General features: G+C 33.2%; 1 protein-coding gene across 3 annotated transcripts; it reads left to right on the top strand.

Moving 5' to 3' along the window:
* The first annotated feature begins 167 nt into the window (after window positions 1–167).
* Window positions 168–7,577, top strand: LOC148628917 (uncharacterized). Of its 3 annotated transcripts, none has more exons than XM_088540746.1 (2): window positions 168–262; window positions 6,308–7,577. In XM_088540746.1, exons 1-2 carry the CDS (start codon window positions 238–240, stop codon window positions 6,778–6,780), a joined length of 498 nt encoding a protein of 165 aa, XP_088396872.1. In that variant the 5' UTR covers window positions 168–237; the 3' UTR covers window positions 6,781–7,577. The 3 variants fall into 3 exon arrangements, 2 of the variants coding, with proteins under 2 accessions (XP_088396872.1, XP_088396863.1); XM_088540737.1 differs by having other exon boundaries at window positions 248–383; XR_015914479.1 differs by lacking the exon at window positions 168–262 and adding an exon at window positions 2,288–2,421 and having other exon boundaries at window positions 6,308–6,447.
* Window positions 7,578–22,778: the final 15,201 nt, after the last annotated feature.

The raw sequence follows: 22,778 nt of genomic DNA on the forward strand, positions 1-22,778 counted from the left end.
TTACACAGATTTTGGTGACGTCATTCTTTTTGCGAAATTATGTGAAGTAACCATAGTTTCATAGTCTCAAAAATAAGTAACTCATTTTTGGGTTAAAGGTACAATTTTTTATAGTAAAATTTATTTTAAAAATATTTTATTTTTCAGTAAAATATAAATTTTTTCTATTAGCTTCAGGAATAATTTGGAGAGTATATTTAATGGTGGAAATATGGCGGGAAATGTGTTAGATTGACCATGACCACTTCTCTATCAAATAAGGGTGAGATGTTAATATTGCATTCATCAACGCACGTGGCACTATCAGATGTTCCCGTCGATTTGCGTTTATGTCAGAGTCACTGTCTTACTGTCTAGCTTTCTTTCTCGGTTAAGAGGCACAGGTATGGGAAGCCATAGTGGACAAAAATGAGTATTTTCTAATGTTAATCAAAGCACCGAAGGTGCTGAAACTCGGAAGTCGCTTGGCATGCAACCTGCAAGATAGATTCCCGTTGTTTCTTTTTTTAAGCAATGTGCTAGAGTGCCGGTCATGACATGGACTAAGGTTTGAGAATGTTTTGGTGTTGAACCCATATTTCCCTTGCAACCTGCAGCAAAACAAAACAAAGATGTACACAAATATCGTAAAAATAAGATTTTTGCATTTGTTTATGTTCTTGAGACCTTAAACTTGAAAAAAGGCAGCTGATGATGTTGATTGTTACGCTTCTTGATAAAATGATTTTGATCATAATACCATTCATGGGGCATAGTTAAAATCCAACATTACCCAAAGAGAGATAACTGCAATTAAATTGTATTGGCTTTTACTATCTTCTTTGATATTACTACGTGGCCAAGCACAAAAAATAGTTTAGCGTTTCCATTTACCAGTTCGACTATATTTAGCTGAAAATTAACACTTAAAATGTTTGAAATATGATTCATTTGGGATTTTGGTGAAATATTTAAAGTTCAAAAGAGAATCACGCATTAACTTGAAGGAAGTAGTAATGTCCGTGAAAGCCTTTTTGTCATTCTTATACTAACAATACTTGAAGCCACTGACTTGACTTCCGAGTAAAAAATGATTTTTTAATATTACAAATTAAGATTTCTTATATCACAAAACAATTTTTTAGTATTAAAAAATCATTTTTTGATATTAAAAATTCAATTAAATTTCTAATATTAAAAAAAAAAAATGGGTTTATTGTATTCAATGACGATTTTTTAATTTTAGAAAATCATTTTGTAATATTGAAAAATGTGACTGATTTTCTAATATTACAAATTCAATTTGTAATATTACAAAATGTTTGATATTTTATAATATTAGTATATCAGGAATTTGTAATATTAGAAAATGAATTTTTAATATTACAAAGTGAATTTCTAATATTAATACATTTTTTCTAATATTAAAAAAAATGATTTTGTAATATTAAAAATTCATTTTCTAATATTACAAAATATTGATGTTTGTCCACTTTGGCTTGCCATACACAGGTATGCAAGGACAGGACCCTGTATGGCCCCCCTATATACCCATTATTGTCATATTTAAAAAAAAATTACTATTTATCGTTTATTTGCACCATATATGTACCAATACAACCACTGTGAACAGGGACGGATACAGGATCTCAGGTTGGAGGGGGGTGTAAATAGAAAAACAGAAAATTTTGTGGGGAAACAGGCTGCTCTGGCTTTCAAAATTCTGTCGCCAGAAAAATCGCCAGCTGCCAATTTTGTTCCCCAATTTTCAGAAATTAGAGCCAAAATGGGTGCCAAAATTTTTTTTTCTAATTTTTTAAACATGACAGTATTAAGTCCAGTGATGAGTTATCAACTCATCAAAATGACCCCTTCATTCATGACATACATGTATCCAAGATTCACTCTTGATGCAAGTATAAAGCAGGTTTTTAGCTCTAGTCTCAAGTTATAAAACCATTAGTCACTTTTCATAGGCAAAATAATAAAGTACTACTCCAGAAAAAAAGGTGTTTTATTTCTAACAAGGACTTTATATTACTATGCTCATTTAGTCCCTAATTTTAAAACATGTTCATTTTTTACCTTTGTCCTTTGTGGTCTAATTAAGTTTATCTTAAAATATAATTTTGTTTTTCATTTATAAATTTTCAACAGATTTAATTCTTTTTTCAAGTGATAAAATTTCTAGCAAACAATCATTGACCATTAATTTTGTCCCCTTTTCAATTATCTCAAATTTTTACTATTTATCTGAATATAATTAGAATTTGGGAATCCCCATCTATTTGTTTACCGATTTTCCCACCAAAAAAGGCACATGACAAAAGTGTAAACAAATGTCATCCATTTTCTTTTATCAATTCTTGCTTTTCAAAGTGTTTTAGACACTTCCTGATGGTATAATCATTGTTAATTGGATTTAATTTATTCTGTTATAAGGTAAATCTGTTTCTTAATATATCATATGGTTTAACAGGGCTGTGAAGCTTGTATGTAGCCACCTGCACATAGCCATGATTGTGTTTACCTTTGACCAGATGATAAAAATTTTTGATAATATATTTACATCTAATTGACACCTCCCAGGAGAATATGGTGAGTCACGGTCACCTGGTCTAATTACTTTTGATTGGCTTCAGTCGTAAATTGGTCATGATCAATTTACTTGACCAGGCGTCAACACAATTGTTTAATTGGAGCGAATATCCATTGCTGACAAACTTCATGTCAGTTTTAATACACAAAACCTAGGCGCCAAGAAAATCGCCAACTAGTTATTTTTGTTGCCAGATCAAATAAAAAAATTGCAAATTGCGACATTGGCGAAGCCTAGCGCGATCCCTGGGAAAATTTGTGAAAAATCAAGATTTTATGAAAGAAAATGTTGGTTTTTTTTTTTGTTTTTCATTACAAGGGGCGTGTACGTCCGGCACGCCCGTCCTTGGATCCACGCCTTGTGAATATAATGTATTGTCATTGAATATATGCAGTTTTCTAGCTATGTCCAGTTCGACTGTAAGAGCACTCATACAGTTGAACTGGATATTGTTGGAAAACCGCAAATATTCGATGACATTACATTATATTGGTACATATATGATGCAAACAAACAATAAATAGTATTTAAAAAAAAAAATATGATAATATGATAATGAGGGGGTGGGGGAGTTATGGGGTGCCATACAGGGTCCTGTCCTCATGTACCTGTGGTTAGAGATGGAGAACACACGTGCACATAGATTACTGGGGGCTTGCTCCCACTATCAGATATACAGCTCCACTAGTATATAACCTATAATATGGTGTAGGCATTGCCTAAATCAGTGAGCACTGAGAGCTTTACAATACATGTACCGTCTGTGCGAGACTCGTAAAAATAATAAAGAACATTACAAAGAAGGGGGGGTCAACCATGATGAAAATTTTTGCTTCGCAAGTGCAATATTTTTATTTATATTTAAGCAGCAATAAAATCAATATTTCTATTTGAAAATCTGTCTCGTTAATTAATGGGAGAGTTTTTTTTTCAATAAATGAATAGCTTGAAAATTTTTTTTCCAAAATTCCAATCCCATACCCCCTTCCCCCTCGCTCTCAAAATGGGTGATATACTTTACATTTTTTATCCATTAAGGGCATCTCTAGCAACATCCATTTCAGTTTTGGCCTGTCAGATCAATCTGTACAGATAATGGAAATATTGCAGTTCTCAACTTATGGTGGGAACATTTTACACATATCATGTGACGTAAACAAAATTCAGACGACAGCTGCAAATTCCCTACAAGAAAATGATTGCCTTTCCTATCTTAGAATAGCTGTGCTTTGATTTTGATAATATAATCGGAGTCATATTTTTTTCCAAGGCAGGTTAGGTTCTTGACAACAGCGACAGTGGTACACCGTAGATACACATATGTACATCCACGTGTTTCCCAAAATTTTTAAAAACATCAATTTCACATTTTTTATTTGTTTGGTTTAAGGAAGCGATGAATTTTTCCGAAAGGACAGTCATTTTTGTTACTTCCAGGACATGACTTTTTTTTCGTTAGTATATTGGGAACCTTAAGGAAAAGTTATATAGTACATGTAGTAACCATAGAGCTCCCTACAAGAGTGATCCAATAATTTGGGATGCCCCGCTTCAACTCAATCTTTTCAAATAAAATCATATATATATATTTACTGCTTAGCAATCACTTGAAAAAAAAATGATGAATCTGATAAATAAACACAGCTATCATGATCAAATACCTCTCATTAAATCCTTTTCCTGCATGAGATTCCTTAACATCTGAGCAAAAACATTTAGCTGTTTTCACTTTTTTCAGTATCCAACATTCAGTGAGTGGATGGTTTCATGCTGCTTATTGAAGTTTAGCTTAGTGTCCCCCTTTTAACTAAAATGCACTGGTCTACCCTCATTTTCTTCACTACATGTATATGGATAAGAATTCATATTCTCCATTGCAGTACTAAGTTTCATCGTCACTTTGGTCATACATGTAAGTTGCAAATATATGTAACAGTAAATTGGTCATTGCTTTCTTAGTTGTGTTCATCATTTCTAGAGTCTTGGTCTCGGTCAGGTAGATACCAATTCCAAGTTAGACTACCTTTCTTATATATAACAAACTCTGGAAAAGGCTTGAAAAAAGTATGCTCTTAGTCGAGTTGACAAAGTCTTAAATTCATAACTACATGAAACTTGCCTTCTTGTGGCTGTATTTCAAATGTCCTTTTCTGCATCCAAGGCATGTCTAGGGATTCAAATTTACTTGGAAGAGTGAAATGTCCTGATTTTTTCCATGTTAAAATTTAGAAATCAATGGTCCACTTGAGATGTCCTCAAAAAATTGTCAATGGAAAGAGTTAAAATGATCCTTATAATAAGGCCTACAAAAGTCTTGAACAGATCACAGTTGTCAGGCGACTCAATTGTAAGAGTTATTGCCCTTGAAAGATGAAAAAATGATGTTTTTTTATGCAGTTTTCAGCCAATATTTTGAAAACTGTAATAGATGGAAAGAAACTTTCAATTGCTTAAATGATCCTTTTGATAAGGCCTACTAAAGTCTTCTTGAGTCAAAATTGTTGGACATCTCTTTACTAAATTTATTGCCCTTGAAGACAAAATTTAACCAGGTGAGCTATGCAGGCTCATGGGAGCCTCTTGTCTCATCCATTCTGATGATATGTTATAAAGAAAACAATGTTTTTCTTTGTGAGGCGATATACACTTTTGCATGTTGAATAATAAAACAAGTAAACCCTGAGTGCAAAGAAAACATTGTACATTCATTAAGTCTGGATGCTGTTACATTCTTCACAATCTTGGAAACTTTAATTTTAAATGCAGTGGAAAGTTTCAGAGACTTCGATCCATACCCCTGCTTAGTGGTAGATTGGTCTAGAAATAATTCTAATCATGAGATTCTTCATGGTCTAGAAATAATTCTAATCATAAGATTCCTCATGCTTATAGCCGATTTTGATTGGCTGAGAAAGTCTTTGCCAGAAAGTTATACTTGCATGGACTTCGCCTGATTGTTCATACATACATGAACACCAGTAAACTTAACACCAATATGGCGGCTGTGTAGTTAAAAAGATTGTGGCAACGACCTAAACAGCATAATATAGCCGTAAGAATAGTTTATTACATCCACATCGTTTTTACCCGTACAGTTTGTTTTGCAGAGAGTTATTTTCAGCTCGGGGAAGAAACTTATAAATGCTTAAATCTAACTACAGGTAAATTCACCCCAAAATTAAATTGTCCCAGAACTAGATTATATGAATACATTTACAGGTTCAACACATTTCAAAGAATGATAGTTTCTAAATGTCGGCATAGAATTATAAACAGCTTTTTTCGGTCGTTTGTGCATGCATGAATGGATCTCTCCACTCCCTAACACTACATGAATGGCCTTTGGCCATTCATTGAGTGGGAGATCCGAGATCCGTTCATACATGCATGAACGATCAAAAATAGCTGTTTAATCCTATAATAAAGTCTATGAAATGGACTAACTTAGGCAATATTTACAGAATTAGTCTAGTTGAAAGATGTTAACTGGAGTAATTAGTGGGCCAGGTGATGTAGCATGTCTGTGTAGCATCAGTTCTAAAAAACACATGAGCTTTGATATTGTCATGATTTAAGGCTCCAAAAAATAACATGTCTCTTTCCTGCTACCCTATATGTTCAATGTATCTACCCTAGTTTTTTATGCCTGTCCTAAACATTTTGTGGCCACTTTGGCTCATGACTTATTGTTTTTGGCTGTACAAGACTATATATATTTTTTTTTTTCAGAAATAATTGTACAACATGTTGAAAGGACAAGTTCAAACAGATCAAAGTTTAGGAGACTTTCAAGAGATATCTGTCGTGAAGTCTTTGATATTCCAGAAGACAATCATGTGATTTTTGTGTATGAGAAGAACATTGCAAAAACAATTTTGGTAGGTGGAATAACTTTTCAGTTGAGTGACCAAAGTATTTCTGAGCCAGGAAAGAACTTTGACAATGAATATTTTAATCACATCACCTTTATGTTTATTAAAATCGACTATCAGTTGCGTGGATTAGGCAAACAGTTATTACAAGAAGCAATGAAGGATATTAGAAAGCATGATATTTCTAGGCCCATAAGAGTAGAAAGTGCAGGTGGTGCTGTGGGATTCTTTGAGAAAATGGGCTTTGTTAAAAAGGGAGACATAATTGAGACGTCATGTGGAGTTTCTTTGTTTAAATATATTCAGAATATGGAATTGCTGCCAACATGACATCAATATCAGAATTCTAATTGATGAGGCATAAACTTGTGAATGTCTAGCCTTCAGGTGAATTGTGGGTGTTATAGAACATTTTCTGTTGGTCTTAAGCTGTATTATTTACAAGGTGACTACTTGATTCACTTGATAGTGCTTATTTCGTTTGTAAGCATAAGTACTAAGACCGAAGTCCTGTCTAGTAAGTTTCATACATATTAGAGGAGTGTTATTTTGTACTACATGTACATTTACAAACTAAAATAATCAAGACGAATGTGAACATTTAGATAGATATCTGGTCAGTGCTATTGAAAATAGATTTACAAGACCTAGAAAATGTGGTACACATGTATGACATTATGTAAATTAATACATGATCTTAACCAGTACAAAAGTACAAATGTATTTTAATGTTTTGAATTTACATGTCAAATATATGAAAAATCAGTTTAAACCCATGATATTTTAATGAAATGATAATTGAAGACTTGTATATGGAAGAAAAAGCAACGGAATGTTCAAGAACAACTTATCCTGAAAACTGAACAAAACAACAGTGACCCATTGAAAAATTATGTACTGGTACGAATTATTCAGGTTCCTAAATTATCTGTTTTAGATGTTAATTGTATATATAAACAAGCTACTGATTGAGTAGCGAGTCATCAAGATTGTTACACAATCAGTATTTTTGATGTGTTTTATTAATGTGAAGGTGTATTGACACGTGCTAAAGAATGCTTTTAATGTTATTGTGATGTTAGGCAGATTTTAATATTTTAGATTAAATTTGTTATTTTTTCATTGTATCTATGATGATTATGGTATTTTTTTGGAAGGAAATGTTTTCTTTTTAAGTCACACCAAAAAATAAAAATAGTATTAAAAGCTACATGTATATATATAAAAAAAACCATTCCAAAAGTTTCCTGTAATTCAAAGAAATGTGATCCCCTATCCAATACAATACAATAAAACAAATTTCAAAAAAATTATGTATGATATTGCACAAATTTATTCCTTTTGTTAAATTAAATCTCTAGATTACAACATCAAAATAATTATAAAATAGAATAAACCTATTCTCAACTGATTCATCTTACTTCTTGAGACTTTTTTCTCACTAAAAGCTTTGCTAGAGGCCTAATGTACAATCAATCAATCAATTATGTGAATCATGAATTTGCATATATGGCCTATGATATATGGAAGAAAAATATTTATAATATCACTTCAAGACAGACATTACAATTTTGCATAATTTTGCCAACCCAACAAGTACATATAAATCTTGACTATTCATTAAATCAGCCAGGCTAATAAAGTTTCTTTTATTACATATATGAACAGAAATAGGTAAATTTTCTTCTTTCAGGACTAAAAAAGTTCCAGTTGAATATAAAATGAAACTCATCTCCCAGTTCTTATTACAGAGGTCACTTACTCTTTTGGACCTATTAATACTGAAAACTATACCAGTCTCATTTATCAATCTATGGCTTCCACATCTAGATTAAATGCCATAATCTGGTGCAATCATAGTGAGATAATTCTCAAACAAACCATAGGTCTCAATAACCACTTCGGGTCAAATGGCCACCCCCCTATGTAGTACCAAAAACACACTGAACCTAGACATATGCATTGTAAGTGCATTATTTGTGTGTATTATGATTAAAAGTAGTCAAAATAAAGCTGACAATGTGTACTTTAAAATCATACATGTAATTAACTACAAAAGTGTATAAATATTATTTTCATGTGTGAGTAATTTGCCTCGGTGCTGTCAGCAGAACAGGTAAAAATGTGGATTTTCATTATTATTTATTCAAGTAAATTTTGTGAAGAATTTCTACAATCTTTGTACCATTAGCATAATGATTTTGGAAGCCTTATTTTCCAAGCTTCGCAACGGTATGCAACTTTAAGATGTCATTTGTCCTGGGAATTCACGGTGAGACTTTGAAAATTACTTTTTTGACATGTAAAGTAATGGAAACGTTAGAAGTGGTTAGTGAGACCATAGTAAGTAGAGTTGTACCCATTTGGACACTAAGCTAACACAAAATACAGTTGCTTTCTTGACAACTTCAAATACATCACAACATGGAAGCTGATATTGAAATGTTGCAATGTTGTAACTTCACCCCTTTACAAATTAACTTGCACTATGTAAAATAAAGACCAAAAAAAAAAAACATAAGGAAGCTACACCCTGATTTCAATACAGTAACTTGAATGAAATTATATAGCATCTTTGATATTGAATCACATGATGCCATACCACATTCAAAACACTAAAATTGATTTTGTACATTAGGATCCTTACAAAATAAATTACCAGAAATTGACCTTTTAAAAGCATTCCCATCAATTCCTAACCAAATTAAACTACAAATAAATAAATCACTTTGAAATTATTAACAATGTGCCATAACAAAATTAAAATGATAAATCTTAGAATTTTCTAATAAAAAACAGCCTACAAACAAAAGTATTCCTGATAACATGTAAGTAAAAGAAAATTGATCACTTTTAACCACATTGTACTACCACAAGATGACATACCTTAAACATAAACTATGATTGATTTTGAAGATTCTCATATAACAATTCAGTTTAGAAACAAAAATAAGATCACTCCTATTCTTACACTGTTAAATATTTAAAGTCAAAAATAATAAGCTTTATCAGTCATAAGTTCAACTTGATATCTGTCAGTGGTTAATTTTTCGTTTTAATCTGTTAAGCCATGTTGGTGTTGTTGCCCTTTTGCAACTTTTTTTATATATTTTTAAGTTATTTCTTTCAAAAATTTTATTCTCTGACATAACTTGACCATTTGGAATCAATCTTGGTACGAATGTTTTATGTGGTATTCTGCATAGAACAGATGTAGGGATATTTGATATGTCGGAAGACATGGTCGCAGTTATTAAAAATAGAACATAGGGGTCAGACAGTAGTTTTTTTGTATATTATATCTCCAAAACTATTAGGTTTAGCCAAAGTCTTTCAATTGCTGAAATGATCCTTATTATAAGGCCTACAAAAGTCTCCAAGTGATCAAAGTTGTCAGACTACTTCCTGTAATGAGTTATTGCCTATGACAGTTGAAAAAAGACGCTTTTTGTCATTGAAGCCACGGCAGTGGCAGAAATTGACCCAGGAATCGCATGAAAATCTTGCTAAATATCATAATTTGCGGTAGCACTCACATGCCAGGCGCGTAGCTACCGTTAGGCAAAAAAAGCTTTCAATACCATTGTGAATGGAAAGAGTAATCAAGGGAACCAAGGTTAAAGCGATAATCAAAAGTATGTAATCCAGGGACAAAGACCAGACATGGAAAACAGACATACACAACAAAGAACATAAAGTAACTAAAATCATACAAAGTAACAAAAGTAAATGAGCAACTCGGACTCCACTAAAAACTGGGAGCATGGACCATGTGCACCGGTAGGGTAAGCGTCCTCTGCTTTTCTAGAAACACCCGCCGAGTTGCTCATAAAAAGTCAAGTCCGGGGTAGACAAACGAGGAAAGGAAAGCTATGACCCGTTGAATAAATCAGTTTTCATGGTGCAGATGGATACACCATAACGATCCACGAGTTCATGATGACGACCATAAAACTTCTGTAGTGATGACTTCAATCTTGTAGCAACATAACCCTGTTCCAGAAGCAGCCTATTTGTTAGAGTTCTAGCGCGATACAAAAAAGTCTTTTTAGTTTCGGCAAGCTCTGGCATAACGTATGAGTTGTGATATGAACACTCCATACGCAGGAGCCGAAGGGATGTTGCCACAGATGAAAGGAAAGTTGACAATTCTGAATGAAAAGTCATCACGTTTGTCGTAAAGTTTGGTCAATAGTTTTCCTTTACCATCGAAATCTAAGTGTAATCTAAGATATGAGGCTGACTTCACAGTGTCTGTAGTATCTTTTATCTCGAGTTCTTTTGGGTAGATGCGATGTATCAAATCCCCGAAATTAGGATTGTTTAAAGATAATACGTCATCTATATAGCGGAAACTGAGATTGAAGGATCTAGCCAAACAATATTCTTTCTTTCTGATCAGATCAGCTATAAAGTCAGCCTCATAAGAGTGAAGGAATAGGTCAGCTAGTAAAGGAGCACATTTTGTTCCCATTGGAATGCCGACCGTTTGTTGAAAAACACGTCCACCACACTGGACAAATATGTTGTCGATTAAAAATTCCAGCATTTTGTAAACATCTTCCTCTGTATATTTGGAAGATGATTTGGAATTATTTCTTACAAAATATGAGGAATCTCTACCAAGAACTATATATTTGTATCTAGGTGTACCATCTTTCTTGGAAAAACAACGATGTATAATGTTTTTAAGTCGGGATTTTAACTGAGTATGGGGAATAGAGGTATACAGTGTTGAAAAAAAATCATAGGTTTTAATGCTATTATATTCAGATAATAGTCTTGAACTGATTGTCTCCAAAAGATCTTTTGAGTTTTTCAGGATCCACATTGAATTAATACCACTACGGGAGTAACAAGTGTTGTGGTAGGACTGTAGACCCTCTTTGACAGTTGTGAGTATAGAAGTTAAAAGTTTTGAAAGAGGTTTGGTGGTACATTTTGCAGATCCAGCTATGAAACGTTGTTTGTATGGATTCTTGTGAAGTTTAGGAATCCAGTACATAGACGGCAAATCACAATCATCGTCCTTGGTAGAGAGACCAAAAGAGGATAGCACAGATTTGTGGTTTTCCACAATCTCTTCTTTGGAAAGAGTGGTAGCAGTGTAGGTCTTATCACTGCTATTATTTTCTACGTCTACCTCTGATAATAAACATTGGATATAAAACGTTTTGCAGACAAAAACAATGTTGTTTTGGGCTTTGTCTGCTGGTACGACAACATATTTGTCATGTATAGTAGACAATGTTTTTGCTACATCGGGGTCTTTGAAAACTGATGTAGCCTTGGCACTCATTGACCTACTTAAAACTTTCATTCGTTTTAAAATTAAAGACCTCACGGCCTTTAACCACTCTGACAGAGAATGTCTTCTTGTTCTCGTTTTATCCATTTTCTTGCATAGTCCTCGACGCGCATCCATAAGAACTTAAAAGTATAATTCCAATTTATGGAGCGTGGTTCACGGTACTTGGGACCTTTTGAAAGGATATTACGCAGAGATTCGTTTTCGATAATGGTTAAATCTCCCGTAACGACGTGACCAGAATGACCATATTTGAATGGAGAGGTTTTGCAAGAACAGTCAGGTGGTTTAGCCTTGAAGTCCTCAATCTCGAGGTTCTGCAATAGCCTTTTATAATTGAAAATTTTGGATGCGATGGGTGAAGTATAGGAATATGAAATAATTGGTATGGATTTGTCTTTGAAATATGGGGGAATTTTGTTGGTAACGTTTTTGTGATGGAGGATGTTAGCCAAATTAATTGCATCTATACCTTTGTTGACAAACGGTAGTGGAAGAAATGATCATTTTTCTTCATCTTGACTTTTCACACAAACTGGTTTAAAGAGTCTGTGGAAACCAATATCCAAAATGATGGCAACAAGTCTGTATTATGATGAAGTGGGGTCAGAAGCAGGAGTGTCAAGACTTGTTTTGTAAAGGGAGTGTAGTAGAGTGAGAGGTATAGAATAAAGTTTGGTTCTAATGTGATGAAGTCCAAGAGATTTTTGTATGAAAGGAAGGAGACCATCTATGGAGACATCTTGTAACTTAAGTGACGTATAGTGGCGATGGCCATGACTCCTTTCCCGTCTTGGATTTTTGTCAAATAAATTCATCACATTTATGTTATTGTTATATTGGCTTGAAAGGTTTCCTATACTTTTGATGTTGTCATTGCATCCGTAAGGTATTGCAGTACCTAGTCTGCGTGTCCTGTACTCCTCTCTTTCCGTACGATAGTTTTTACTTAGAACGGGACTGTTCGTAGGATGGTAATTTTTTTCTAAAATACGAACTTTCATGGAGAGGATTGAATGATCTTGTTGATTAAAATGTTTATAAATTGTCGGGAATTTGGTGGTGTTAATTCCCGAACGATGACCGCACATTCTTTTATTTAATTGTTCTTGAGTTTCTCCGACATATATTAAACCACATAAGTTGCATTCTAATCCATATATTAAGTTTGTTGATTTGCAACTTAAGTCATCGTGACTTCTTGTATGGAAGGTTTTGTTTGTAAGGGAACTGGAGAAGTAAGGGTCGGTTATAAGAATGTTGCATGTTTTGCAATTTTTTATACCACATTTTGATATGGTTCAATGTGGTTTGTCATCGTTGTAGTCAAATATATCTTTTAAAGTGATGGAACATGGTTTGATAATTTTAAAATAGTCAGAATTTTTGTACTGGAATAGATGGTCTGCAGACTGAACGTGTGATTGGGTACTTTTAGTTGAATTGGTCGGGGCACTTTCCATACCAGATGTGAGTGTGCTAAGATTCCCATCTGGGGACACCACATACTTGGAAGACACCAGAGTGTCCGATCTGCTGTCAGGTTCGGACCTTTTTATACTGGGCGACGTCCGAGCTAGTTTTTCTTTCATTTCTCTTGTTAAAACCATTAATTTTAAAAAATGTATTACTGGGTTGATGATACCCTCGGGGACAAAATCCACCAGCAGAGGTATCGACCCAGTGGTGTGAAAGAGTAATCAAGGGAACCAAGGTTATAGCGGTAATCAAAAGAATGTTATCCAGGGACAAAGACCAGACATGGAAAACAGACATACACAACAAAGAATATAAAGTAACTAAAATCATACATACAAAGTAACAAAAGTAAATGAGCAACTCGGACTCCACTAAAAACTGGGAGCATGGACCAGGTGCACCGGTAGGGTTAGCGTCCTTTGCTTTTCTAGAAACACCGGCCGAGTTGCTCATAAAAAGTCAAGTCCGGGGTAGACAAACGAGGAAAGGAAAACTATGACCCGTTGAATAAATCAGTTTTCATGGTGCAGATGGATACACCATAACGATCCACGAGTTCATGATGACGACCATAAAACTTCTGTAGTGATGAATTCAATCTTGTAGCAACGTAACTCTGTTCCAGAAGCGTATTTGTTAGAATTCTAGCGCGATACAAAAAAGTCTGCGCCAAGTTTCGGCAAGCTCTGGCATAACGTACGAGTTGTGATGTGAACACTCCAAACGCAGGTGCTGATTTCAAACAGCATGTAAGGGTAATTTCGCATCTTCCGTTTTATTTATAGGAATCCGTGTAATATTTAGGCACTATTTAATAACTTGTTTCTTTGGACTGTTGATCACGTGGTGAAAAATTGTTAGTCACCGGCCATCTCATGCGTATGAATATCTCACATGACCTTAGAAGGAAAGTTTCTGAAGCTGAAGGAGACGCCAAACGGAAAATAGTTTGATTAAATAAGGTGGGTTACTGCACGAAGCACTCCCTAATGTAGACACAATTCTTTCATTACAGATACTATTTGCGAACAAGTTTTGATTATCTTGAAGGAAAGAATGGATATTTTTTTCTGTATCTGTAGCCCCCCCGCTGGTACCCTCGCGTCATTCCGCCAGATTGGATTTCTACAGTTGAGCGTCATAACAAATCTAAATATATTCTTTAATTTGTCTGACAATTTTTAGATGTAGACTTAAAATAGCTGAAAATAGTATTTGAGAGACAAAGTCTTATATATTTTAATATTCCCGACTTGCGGACCAACATTTTGTGAACATATATAACCTACCAACAAAATGAAACACCCTGTAAATTTTAGAAACATTGTTGTGTTTGTCTGCTTGGGATTCCATTTTCATTTGAGTTACCTCTTTTTTTCTGCACCCGAATCCGAACATCGATTAGAGAGACTTCGAAATTACACCTGCTCTTACGGGAGGTAACCCTGCAAAAACAGGATAAAATATGACTGCATGCCGAGCTCCGCAAGTAAGGAATTGAAGGGAAAATGAATCCTTTTTCCCTGCCAGTCAACCTGTTAGTACAGTACTTTCGCGTCACCCTGCATGCATCTCATTAGACGAGCATCATGTCAAATCTTCTGTACTAATCCTGTTTTTAATATTTGTAAAATGTTCTTTGCACTCTGTTAGTTTATGATAAATAGATATGAATTTATCGTGAGCTCATAGTCCTGATGATTTACCCTTTTTTGCTGTGTAATGTATGATTATATTCATGTTACAAACTTTAGAAGGTTAGAACTTTTTGAATCAGTTTAGAATTATGCAACAACAGCGAAAGTATATGTATTGCATGCTATACATACACTGTATATACCAACAAATACTTGTAACATGTATTCTTTTTCCGACGCAGTCATTTCCAAAATGAAATGTAGAAAATTATAAGTAAAAAAACAAATTTTACTGCGTTAGCTATCAGTTTTTGAAAGATAAGACTTGTTTACAATTTGTTACTTGTAAACAGTACAAAAACATAGTTTCAGTTGATGTATTCAATTCATTGTTTGTCATCTTAATACATATACACATATTTATAATTAGCAACACACGTTGTAAACTGTGTAACGTACTTGTTTTTGTCTAAGTTAAGAATAGATAGTAAAAATGTTATTTACCAAAAGTTTTCATTTCTGTTTATTTAGAATATTTTGACAGCATTGCATTTAATAGGGATGGGACTTGCCAGTTATCTGATTTAGCCATTAAACAAATATATGGGGTCTATTAGTACTGAAAGATACAAGTTGTTTGAATGACATGAAAGTACAGATTGTTTCTACCACAGTCTTGACTACCCTTTTGCGTCTCTCAGGACTGCTCCATTTTATGACTCTGTTAGTAACTCCATTTAGTAGAGGTTTTGGGTGAGCTACTATGTTGATGCTTTGGTCTGATATTGTGGTCATAATTCATTTTGAAAGTAATTAGACAGCAAAAACGGCAAATTTTCATGCTTTGACACAGGAACACAGGATTCAACAGTGGTTTAACTAAAGAGTCTTTGTCCATGTAGGACTAAGGGAGAACTTGGAGCTGTATAAATATTTGCTTCAATTCTATGGTAAGTAAAAGCAAAAGCTATGTTGTTAAGTGAAAGCAAAAAAAAACAAAAAAACCTGGAAGAGTGAATTAAATATGTATATTTTTAAATATGTATCGTCAAATCAACTCTAGAAGCCATGACTCCTCAGCTGATAAACGGTCTTTTAAAAAAAAATTCTTCTAAGAGAAGGAGTGGTAAAAATATTACCTTCCCTAGTTTGAAACATTACAATCCTTTTTTATGATTAGAAATGTGATTGTGCAGTAAGAAACACAGCAAACTATGAATGCTTCATAGACTCAGTACTTTAGTACTTTGATTTTTATCAGGCTCCAGGGAGCTTCTGGTTACATGAAATTTTTAATTTTTTTTCGACATCGGGTCATATTAATAAAAAGCTTACTACAAATTTAGAAGCGCTCTGTGCACTTTCGTGCTGTGTCAATTTTATCATAATTCTATCTCGGAGTTGTTTGAAGCTGTGTCCGTGTTCGACGACTGCGGTCGTATTAAACTGTGTCCTGTTGGTCATTTCATCATATAAATAACTTTCATTAATTTAATCAACCCTAACTCTACGTTCATATATAGTCCATGTGATTATAGGATTATGAAAAAAAAATCCTTAAAAATTAGATTTTATTCAGAATTTATTAAAATTTTGACAAATACATTTCTAACGTCATGCGCACTCTGGAACATTTACCGAAAAAAAAATCATCATAGAATAAAAAAGTTTCCCATTACGCCTAATGCATAATTTCAATCTAATATTATTATATTTATTTTAGAAGTGCTCAGGTAAATGTTATATTTTTTAGCTTGACATGTGTTCAATCCATATTGAGGGTCTTTGATATTTAAAGAAGGTCATCACAATTCATCCTTAAAATGGACAACATTTCATGTTCATTTCATCATCCATTTCATGTTCATCGCCTGAATATAGCTGAAATATTGCTGCTCGGGCGTTAAACCCCAACAAACAAACAATAAAATGGACAAAAACACGCATGGTTTTTGTTTTCATTTATATTTAAATGGCAATTATTTTTAAATGGTCATTCCTTATAATTACTGACACTTCGATTGGAATTTTTTTCATAAGGGGTAATGGGATACCTTTTTGTTAAAACACGAAATTTTCGGTTAAATGCTTCATAAATTCGTCTGGTACTGAAAATGTGATGGCCATTTTTGTTTTAAATTTTGACCAAAGAATTTAAAAAAAAATTATTCTATAGAAATCAAATGTACTATATAATATAGAAAAACAAAGGTATGTACCAAATGTACTATATAATATAGAAAAACAAAGGTATGTACCAAATATACTAAAACTTTCTAAAAACCTTTTTCAGTTTTAAAAAAATCTTTAAACTGTAACATGTTTTATTTGAGTTAAATTTTAGTGTAGGATAAATACGGCGTTAATACAGTTTTTGAATGCAATTACAAATTAATTTTTGGACTGGTTTAAAAAAATTGGAAACAAGGTAAAATGGAGCAAAGTTTGTTGGATACTGCATAACAAATGATTACAGTTTATACTTCTGGAATCAGCAGTAATGATTGACATTTAATATACATATATCAGAAAAAAACAACTTTCTTTTCTACTCTGCTCCATCGGATCAAATTGATACAGGGAAGATAACGTAAACTTATAGAAGGGTCTGAAAAATTCTCAATGATGTTAGAACTGTTACAGCCCTAGATTAATCCTACAAGGAGGAATGACCCGGCCAGCGAAAGCTTTATTTTTATAGCCTAGTTGGCCGAGTGGACTTGGTGCAGGCGGTGTTGCCATAGATGTCATAGCGGTACGAGTTCGAGTCCCGCGGAGGGAACGACCGAAAATTTGCCTCGCAAATTTGACAGTTCTAACATCTTGGGAATTTTTCAGACCCATATATATATATATATATATATATATATATATATATATATATATAAAGTCTAAAGGAATCTGCCAACCAGCAAACTTAATGGGTATCGGATCGTCCAGTCATGACGATGCAGCACAAACAAAAATAATTATATAAGTCTAAAGGATTGCACAACGATACCGATAAAGATGTTAACACACTATAATAAAGTATATAATGGGCAAAATTTTCAGTCAACAAATGACCTTCTTCAGTGCCTTAAATATGATATCTATGGCAACACCGCCTGCACAAAGTCCACCTGGTTCTGGTACAATATTGCAAAATATTTTGAAATCAGTAAAAAGTTCTGCTTCAGGGTGATTGTTCCACATAATCGCAAAAAGTTAATGATAGAGTAAACTTGCTAACATACTTCTATACTTTGTAAAGAGGAACAGTTAACAAAAATAATGATTAAGTCGGATGATATTTTTTTAAATATAGTCTTTAAAACATGACGTTTGTTGCCCCTATGACCCCTTGTTATTCAAAAACGGTGAGAATATTCCAATACTGATTGAAAAATACAGGCAGAGATTTCCACACGGAATCCAATGATATTTTCTTCTAGAAATTAGAAGTTTTTGGCACAAAAAAAAATGAAAATGCCAAATGCAATTAAAAATCTGTTAAATTTCTAAAACAATGTAATAAGGAACAAATAAAAAAAAACTCAAAATTTTATGTGGAATAACCCTTTTACATCAATTTAAAATGTAAAACATCTAATTTTTCCCTTTTTTTTGGAGAACAGAAGGAGCCAGCGCCCCCATATTGAATAGCAGTATTCCTCCCCCAAGTAACAATATATCAAATTTCCCGATATTCTGTCTTCTGCCACAGAGACGAAAAAGGAAATAACGAAGCCAATTACGACAAGGACATCTTGCACAATACGACCGTAACTTTTTGCGGTATGATTTTAAACCAACACTCACAAGCTTAATGAGTATTTATATGTTGTTATTCATGCAGTTAAAAATTGCTAATACGCCATCTACCATCTTCAATTACACTAAGGTTACATATCATAATAAACAAATACAAAACGGTGTATGATAAACAGTTGTTACAGAATAAGCCTTACATTGTTTTAACTTAAAGCATCAGGTTTTGGTCGTCTGCCTAATTCAGCTTCCTCTGTGTATCTTTCATCTCAATTTTTTCATTTATTCTTATATGCCAGTACTCGAATATTTAAAATATTTTTAATATAATCTGTTCCTATATCATAGTCTTAACAAAGTGCCAACAATGAACCTTCCTCTAGATGAATTTTCAGTTAAAACTTAAAATGAGCTGATTGGTTGCCCCTCAGTTAATACTTTCAATGAGGTCTTGAACATGTGCTCATTCATATTGCGATTTCATCTTCATACAATAACTTCACTACAGTATTGGTTCTTATGTATACGAAGTTTTTTTCCCCAGTCAATTCACCCCAGTAGGGTTCATTGTCCTAGTTTTCATGTCACATGATTAAGCGGAACTAATAGATTTCTTATAACACTTTTCTCCTATGCAGAGATGTTACCAAACACATTGTATGTTACTATAATGTTCGATATTATTATAAGAAAGCAGACATTTTGTCTTATTAATAAATAATTGCCAGAAAATTGCATGTAAATTCTTGTATTTTTTGTTCTTTAAATGTATGAAAATACAAAAATAACAATCATATATATTGCAAATTTCGATATGGTGCATATGAGTTTCAATATTTTCATGCTTTCATCAGCAGCATAAACTTAATTGTAAACAGGCAAGACTCGAAACCAAAACAATGAAAATTAGAAGCCATATTAATCACAAAGAGGTACTTCTATGTGCAATACAAGGAATGAAACCTCGGTGTTTTCTTTATTTTGTAATACTGCAAATTTTGATAAATACAAAATAAAATAAGTCTTACTTCTGGGTTGGTGAATACCCTCGAGGACCTATGGTCCACCAGCAATTGCGTGGAAGCAGTGGTTATTAATACAAAAGTACTAATCATATATATTGCAAATTTCGATGTGCTGTACACTTGTTTCAAGAAATAACCTATTCTCGTAAAAAGTTTGGTGTGGAAAAGCTTTCTGGAAGGTTATGTGATACAAACATTTATTTAAAGAACAAAAACAAAAAAAAAACAAAACAAAACAAAAAACAAAAAAAACAAAACAAACCAAACAAACAAACAAAATAAAAAAAAGTTTCTTTTAGATCTGACACTGAAAACTATTAAAACCAATTAAAACACTTCATCACATTTCTTTGAAATTGAAGAGCTGATAAGATATTGATACGGAATTCTTAAATTTAACTAGCTGCTTCTTAGAATTCATATCAAAGAAACAATGGTTTAAGAAATTTCTTTATCAGTACATTTTGCTACGTCTATACTAGTATTGAATATGGTTTACCAATAACCTTGTTTGTCCATGATAAAGCTGGTCAAAGAAAAATTTCACTAGCCAGCATGGCTTAAGTACAAGAAAAAGAGAATATCTTAAATAATGTCGAGTGTTCATTAATAAGCACTAGCCAAATACAAGTTTTACTTGTATTTAGTGAATTGGCGAGTGGCGGTTTCAAACATTGTAAACAATTAGTTAATAAGAAACACATTAATACATTTGCTTCATAAAACACAGGGTAGTACGATCAATAATGTTGAACTTTGATTCCTGTTTCATTACCGGTTAGAGCCATGACTCCCAGAAGCAATTCCAACCTTCTTTTAGTGAAATTGTCCCTTAAAATATATTTTTTATATCACGACCCACTTAAAAAACTATAAAAGAGTAGAAACCAAGGGTCTACGGACGACAGCACAATATCATTATACGACCACTAAAATGTTTGCTCACTGAATATGTAAACTTCGCCTTCATATATTAATTTCATTTTATATCTTGTTTTTCCCTAGTTTTATGTCACATTATTAATCGAACCTCATATCCCCTTTTCTCCTATTCAGAGATATTACCAAATATACCATATGTAAGAATCGTGTAACCATTTTCTTTGAGATTCATACATAATTCAAAAGCAGACATTTTTTGTTTTATTATTAATTGCCTGACAGTTGAAAGTGAATTCTTGTAAATGGTGTCGTATAAAAGCGTGTCTTTCTTTCAGACTTGTCTGACGCCGAATAATATCACATTTTATCTACCCTATATATGAAATCTTGCAGTATTCCAAATTTAAAAATACGTTAAACACCGATGTTTCAATCCTTGCATTGTATATGGTAGAACCTCTCGATGATGGATTTGGCTTCCTCTTTCGATAGATTTGGTTATGAGTACTTCTTGTATACAACTAATATTTTGATTATGATCTTCCGGACTTGACTTTTTATGATCAACTCGGCGGGTGTTCCTAGAAAAGCAGAGGACGCTTACCCTACCGGTGCACCTGGTCCATGCTCCCAGTTTTTAGTGGAGTCCGAGTTGCTCACTTACTTTCGTTACTTTGTATGTATGATTTTAGTTACTTTATGTTCTTTGTAGTGTATGTCTGTTTTTCATGTCTGGTCTTTGTCCCTGGATTACATTCTTTTGATTACCGCTATAACCTTGGTTCTCTTGATTACTCTTTGAAAACCTCCTCGGGAATTTGAATCATTTTTCACAAAATACATGTATGAGGAATCTCTACCAAGTACTACATATTTGTACCTAGGAGTAGCGTCTTTGGTTTTGAACAACAAAGATTTATAATTTTTCTGAGTCGGGATTTTAACTGAGTATGGTAATAGAAGTACAAAGAGTTGAGAAATAGTCATGGGTTTTCATGCTATTTTGTTCTGATAATAATCCCGATAATAATTCAGGGTTTCCAGAAGATCCTTCAAATTTTTCAAGATCCACATTGAATTAATACCACTTGAGGAGTAACAAGTGTCGTGGTAGGACTGGAGACCCTCTTTGACAGCTGTGAGTATAGAAGTTAAACGTTTTGAAAGAGGTTTGGTGGTGATAAACTATGTAGCGTTGTTTGTATGGTTTCTGTTGAAGTTTAGAAATCCAGTACAGAGACGGTGGATCACAATAATCGTCTTTGATGGAGATACCAAAAGAGGATAGCACCGATTTATGGTTTTCCACTATCTTTTCTTTGGAGGGTGTGGTAGCTGAAAGAAAAACATTTTTTCCAGAAAAAAATTTCACGCTTTTATGCGACACAACTTACAAGAACTCACTTGAACTGTCAGGCAATTAATAATAAAACATAAAATGTCTGCTTTTGAATTATAAATGAATCCCAAAGGCAAAGATTTAACAATTCTTACAAAAAGTATATTTGGTAATATCTCTGAATAGGAGAAAATGGGATATAAAAAACGAAAACACAAGATATTAAATAAAGTTAATATATGAAGACGAAGTTACATATTTTAAACAGAGCAAACATTTTAGTGGTCGTATAATGGTATTGCGCCATCGTCATGAATGATTCTAACCACTAATGAAACAGGAATCAAAGTTCAACATAAGGGATTGTACTACTCTGTGTCTTACGAAGCAAATGTATTAATTTATTTCTTATTATCTAAATGTTTACAATGTTTGAAACCGCCACTCGCCAATTCACTAAGTACAAGTAAAATTGTATTTGGCGATTGCTTATTAATGAACACTCGACATTATTTAAGATATCCATTTTTTCTAGTACTTAAGCCATGCTGGCTAGTGAAATCATACTTAGGCGAGCTTTATGATGGGTAAACAAGGTTATTGGTAGAACCATATTCATTTACTAAAAGGAACAAAATGTACTGATTAAGAAATTTCTTAAACCATTGTTTCTTTGATAAGAATTTAAACAAGCGGCTAGCTAACATTTAAAAAATCCGATCATCATTATCAACAACGTTCCTAATATCTTATAGCTCTTCCAGTTCAAAGAAATGTGATTAGGGTTTCGATTGGATTTAATAGTTTAGTCTAAAAGAAACGTTTTGTGTTTTGTTATCTAAATAAATGTTTGTATCACATAACCTTTCATAAAGCTTTTCCACACTAAACTTTTTACGAGAATAGGT

The sequence above is a fragment of the Perna viridis genome, chromosome 1 (genome assembly GCF_037379345.1).
Source record: "Perna viridis isolate PV_CMFRI_1.1 ecotype Kerala chromosome 1, ASM3737934v1, whole genome shotgun sequence".
NCBI lineage: Eukaryota > Metazoa > Mollusca > Bivalvia > Mytilida > Mytilidae > Perna > Perna viridis.

What these genes read in the sequence shown, in the direction of transcription:
- LOC148628917 (XM_088540737.1), top strand. Translation starts at nt 308, where the DNA reads ATGTTCCCGTCGATTTGCGTTTATGTCAGAGTCACTGTCTTACTGTCT. An exon ending in TTCTCGGTTAAGAGGCACAG is followed by an intron (nt 384 to 6,307) that starts GTATGGGAAGCC and finishes TTTTTTTTTCAG; the next exon opens with AAATAATTGTACAACATGTT.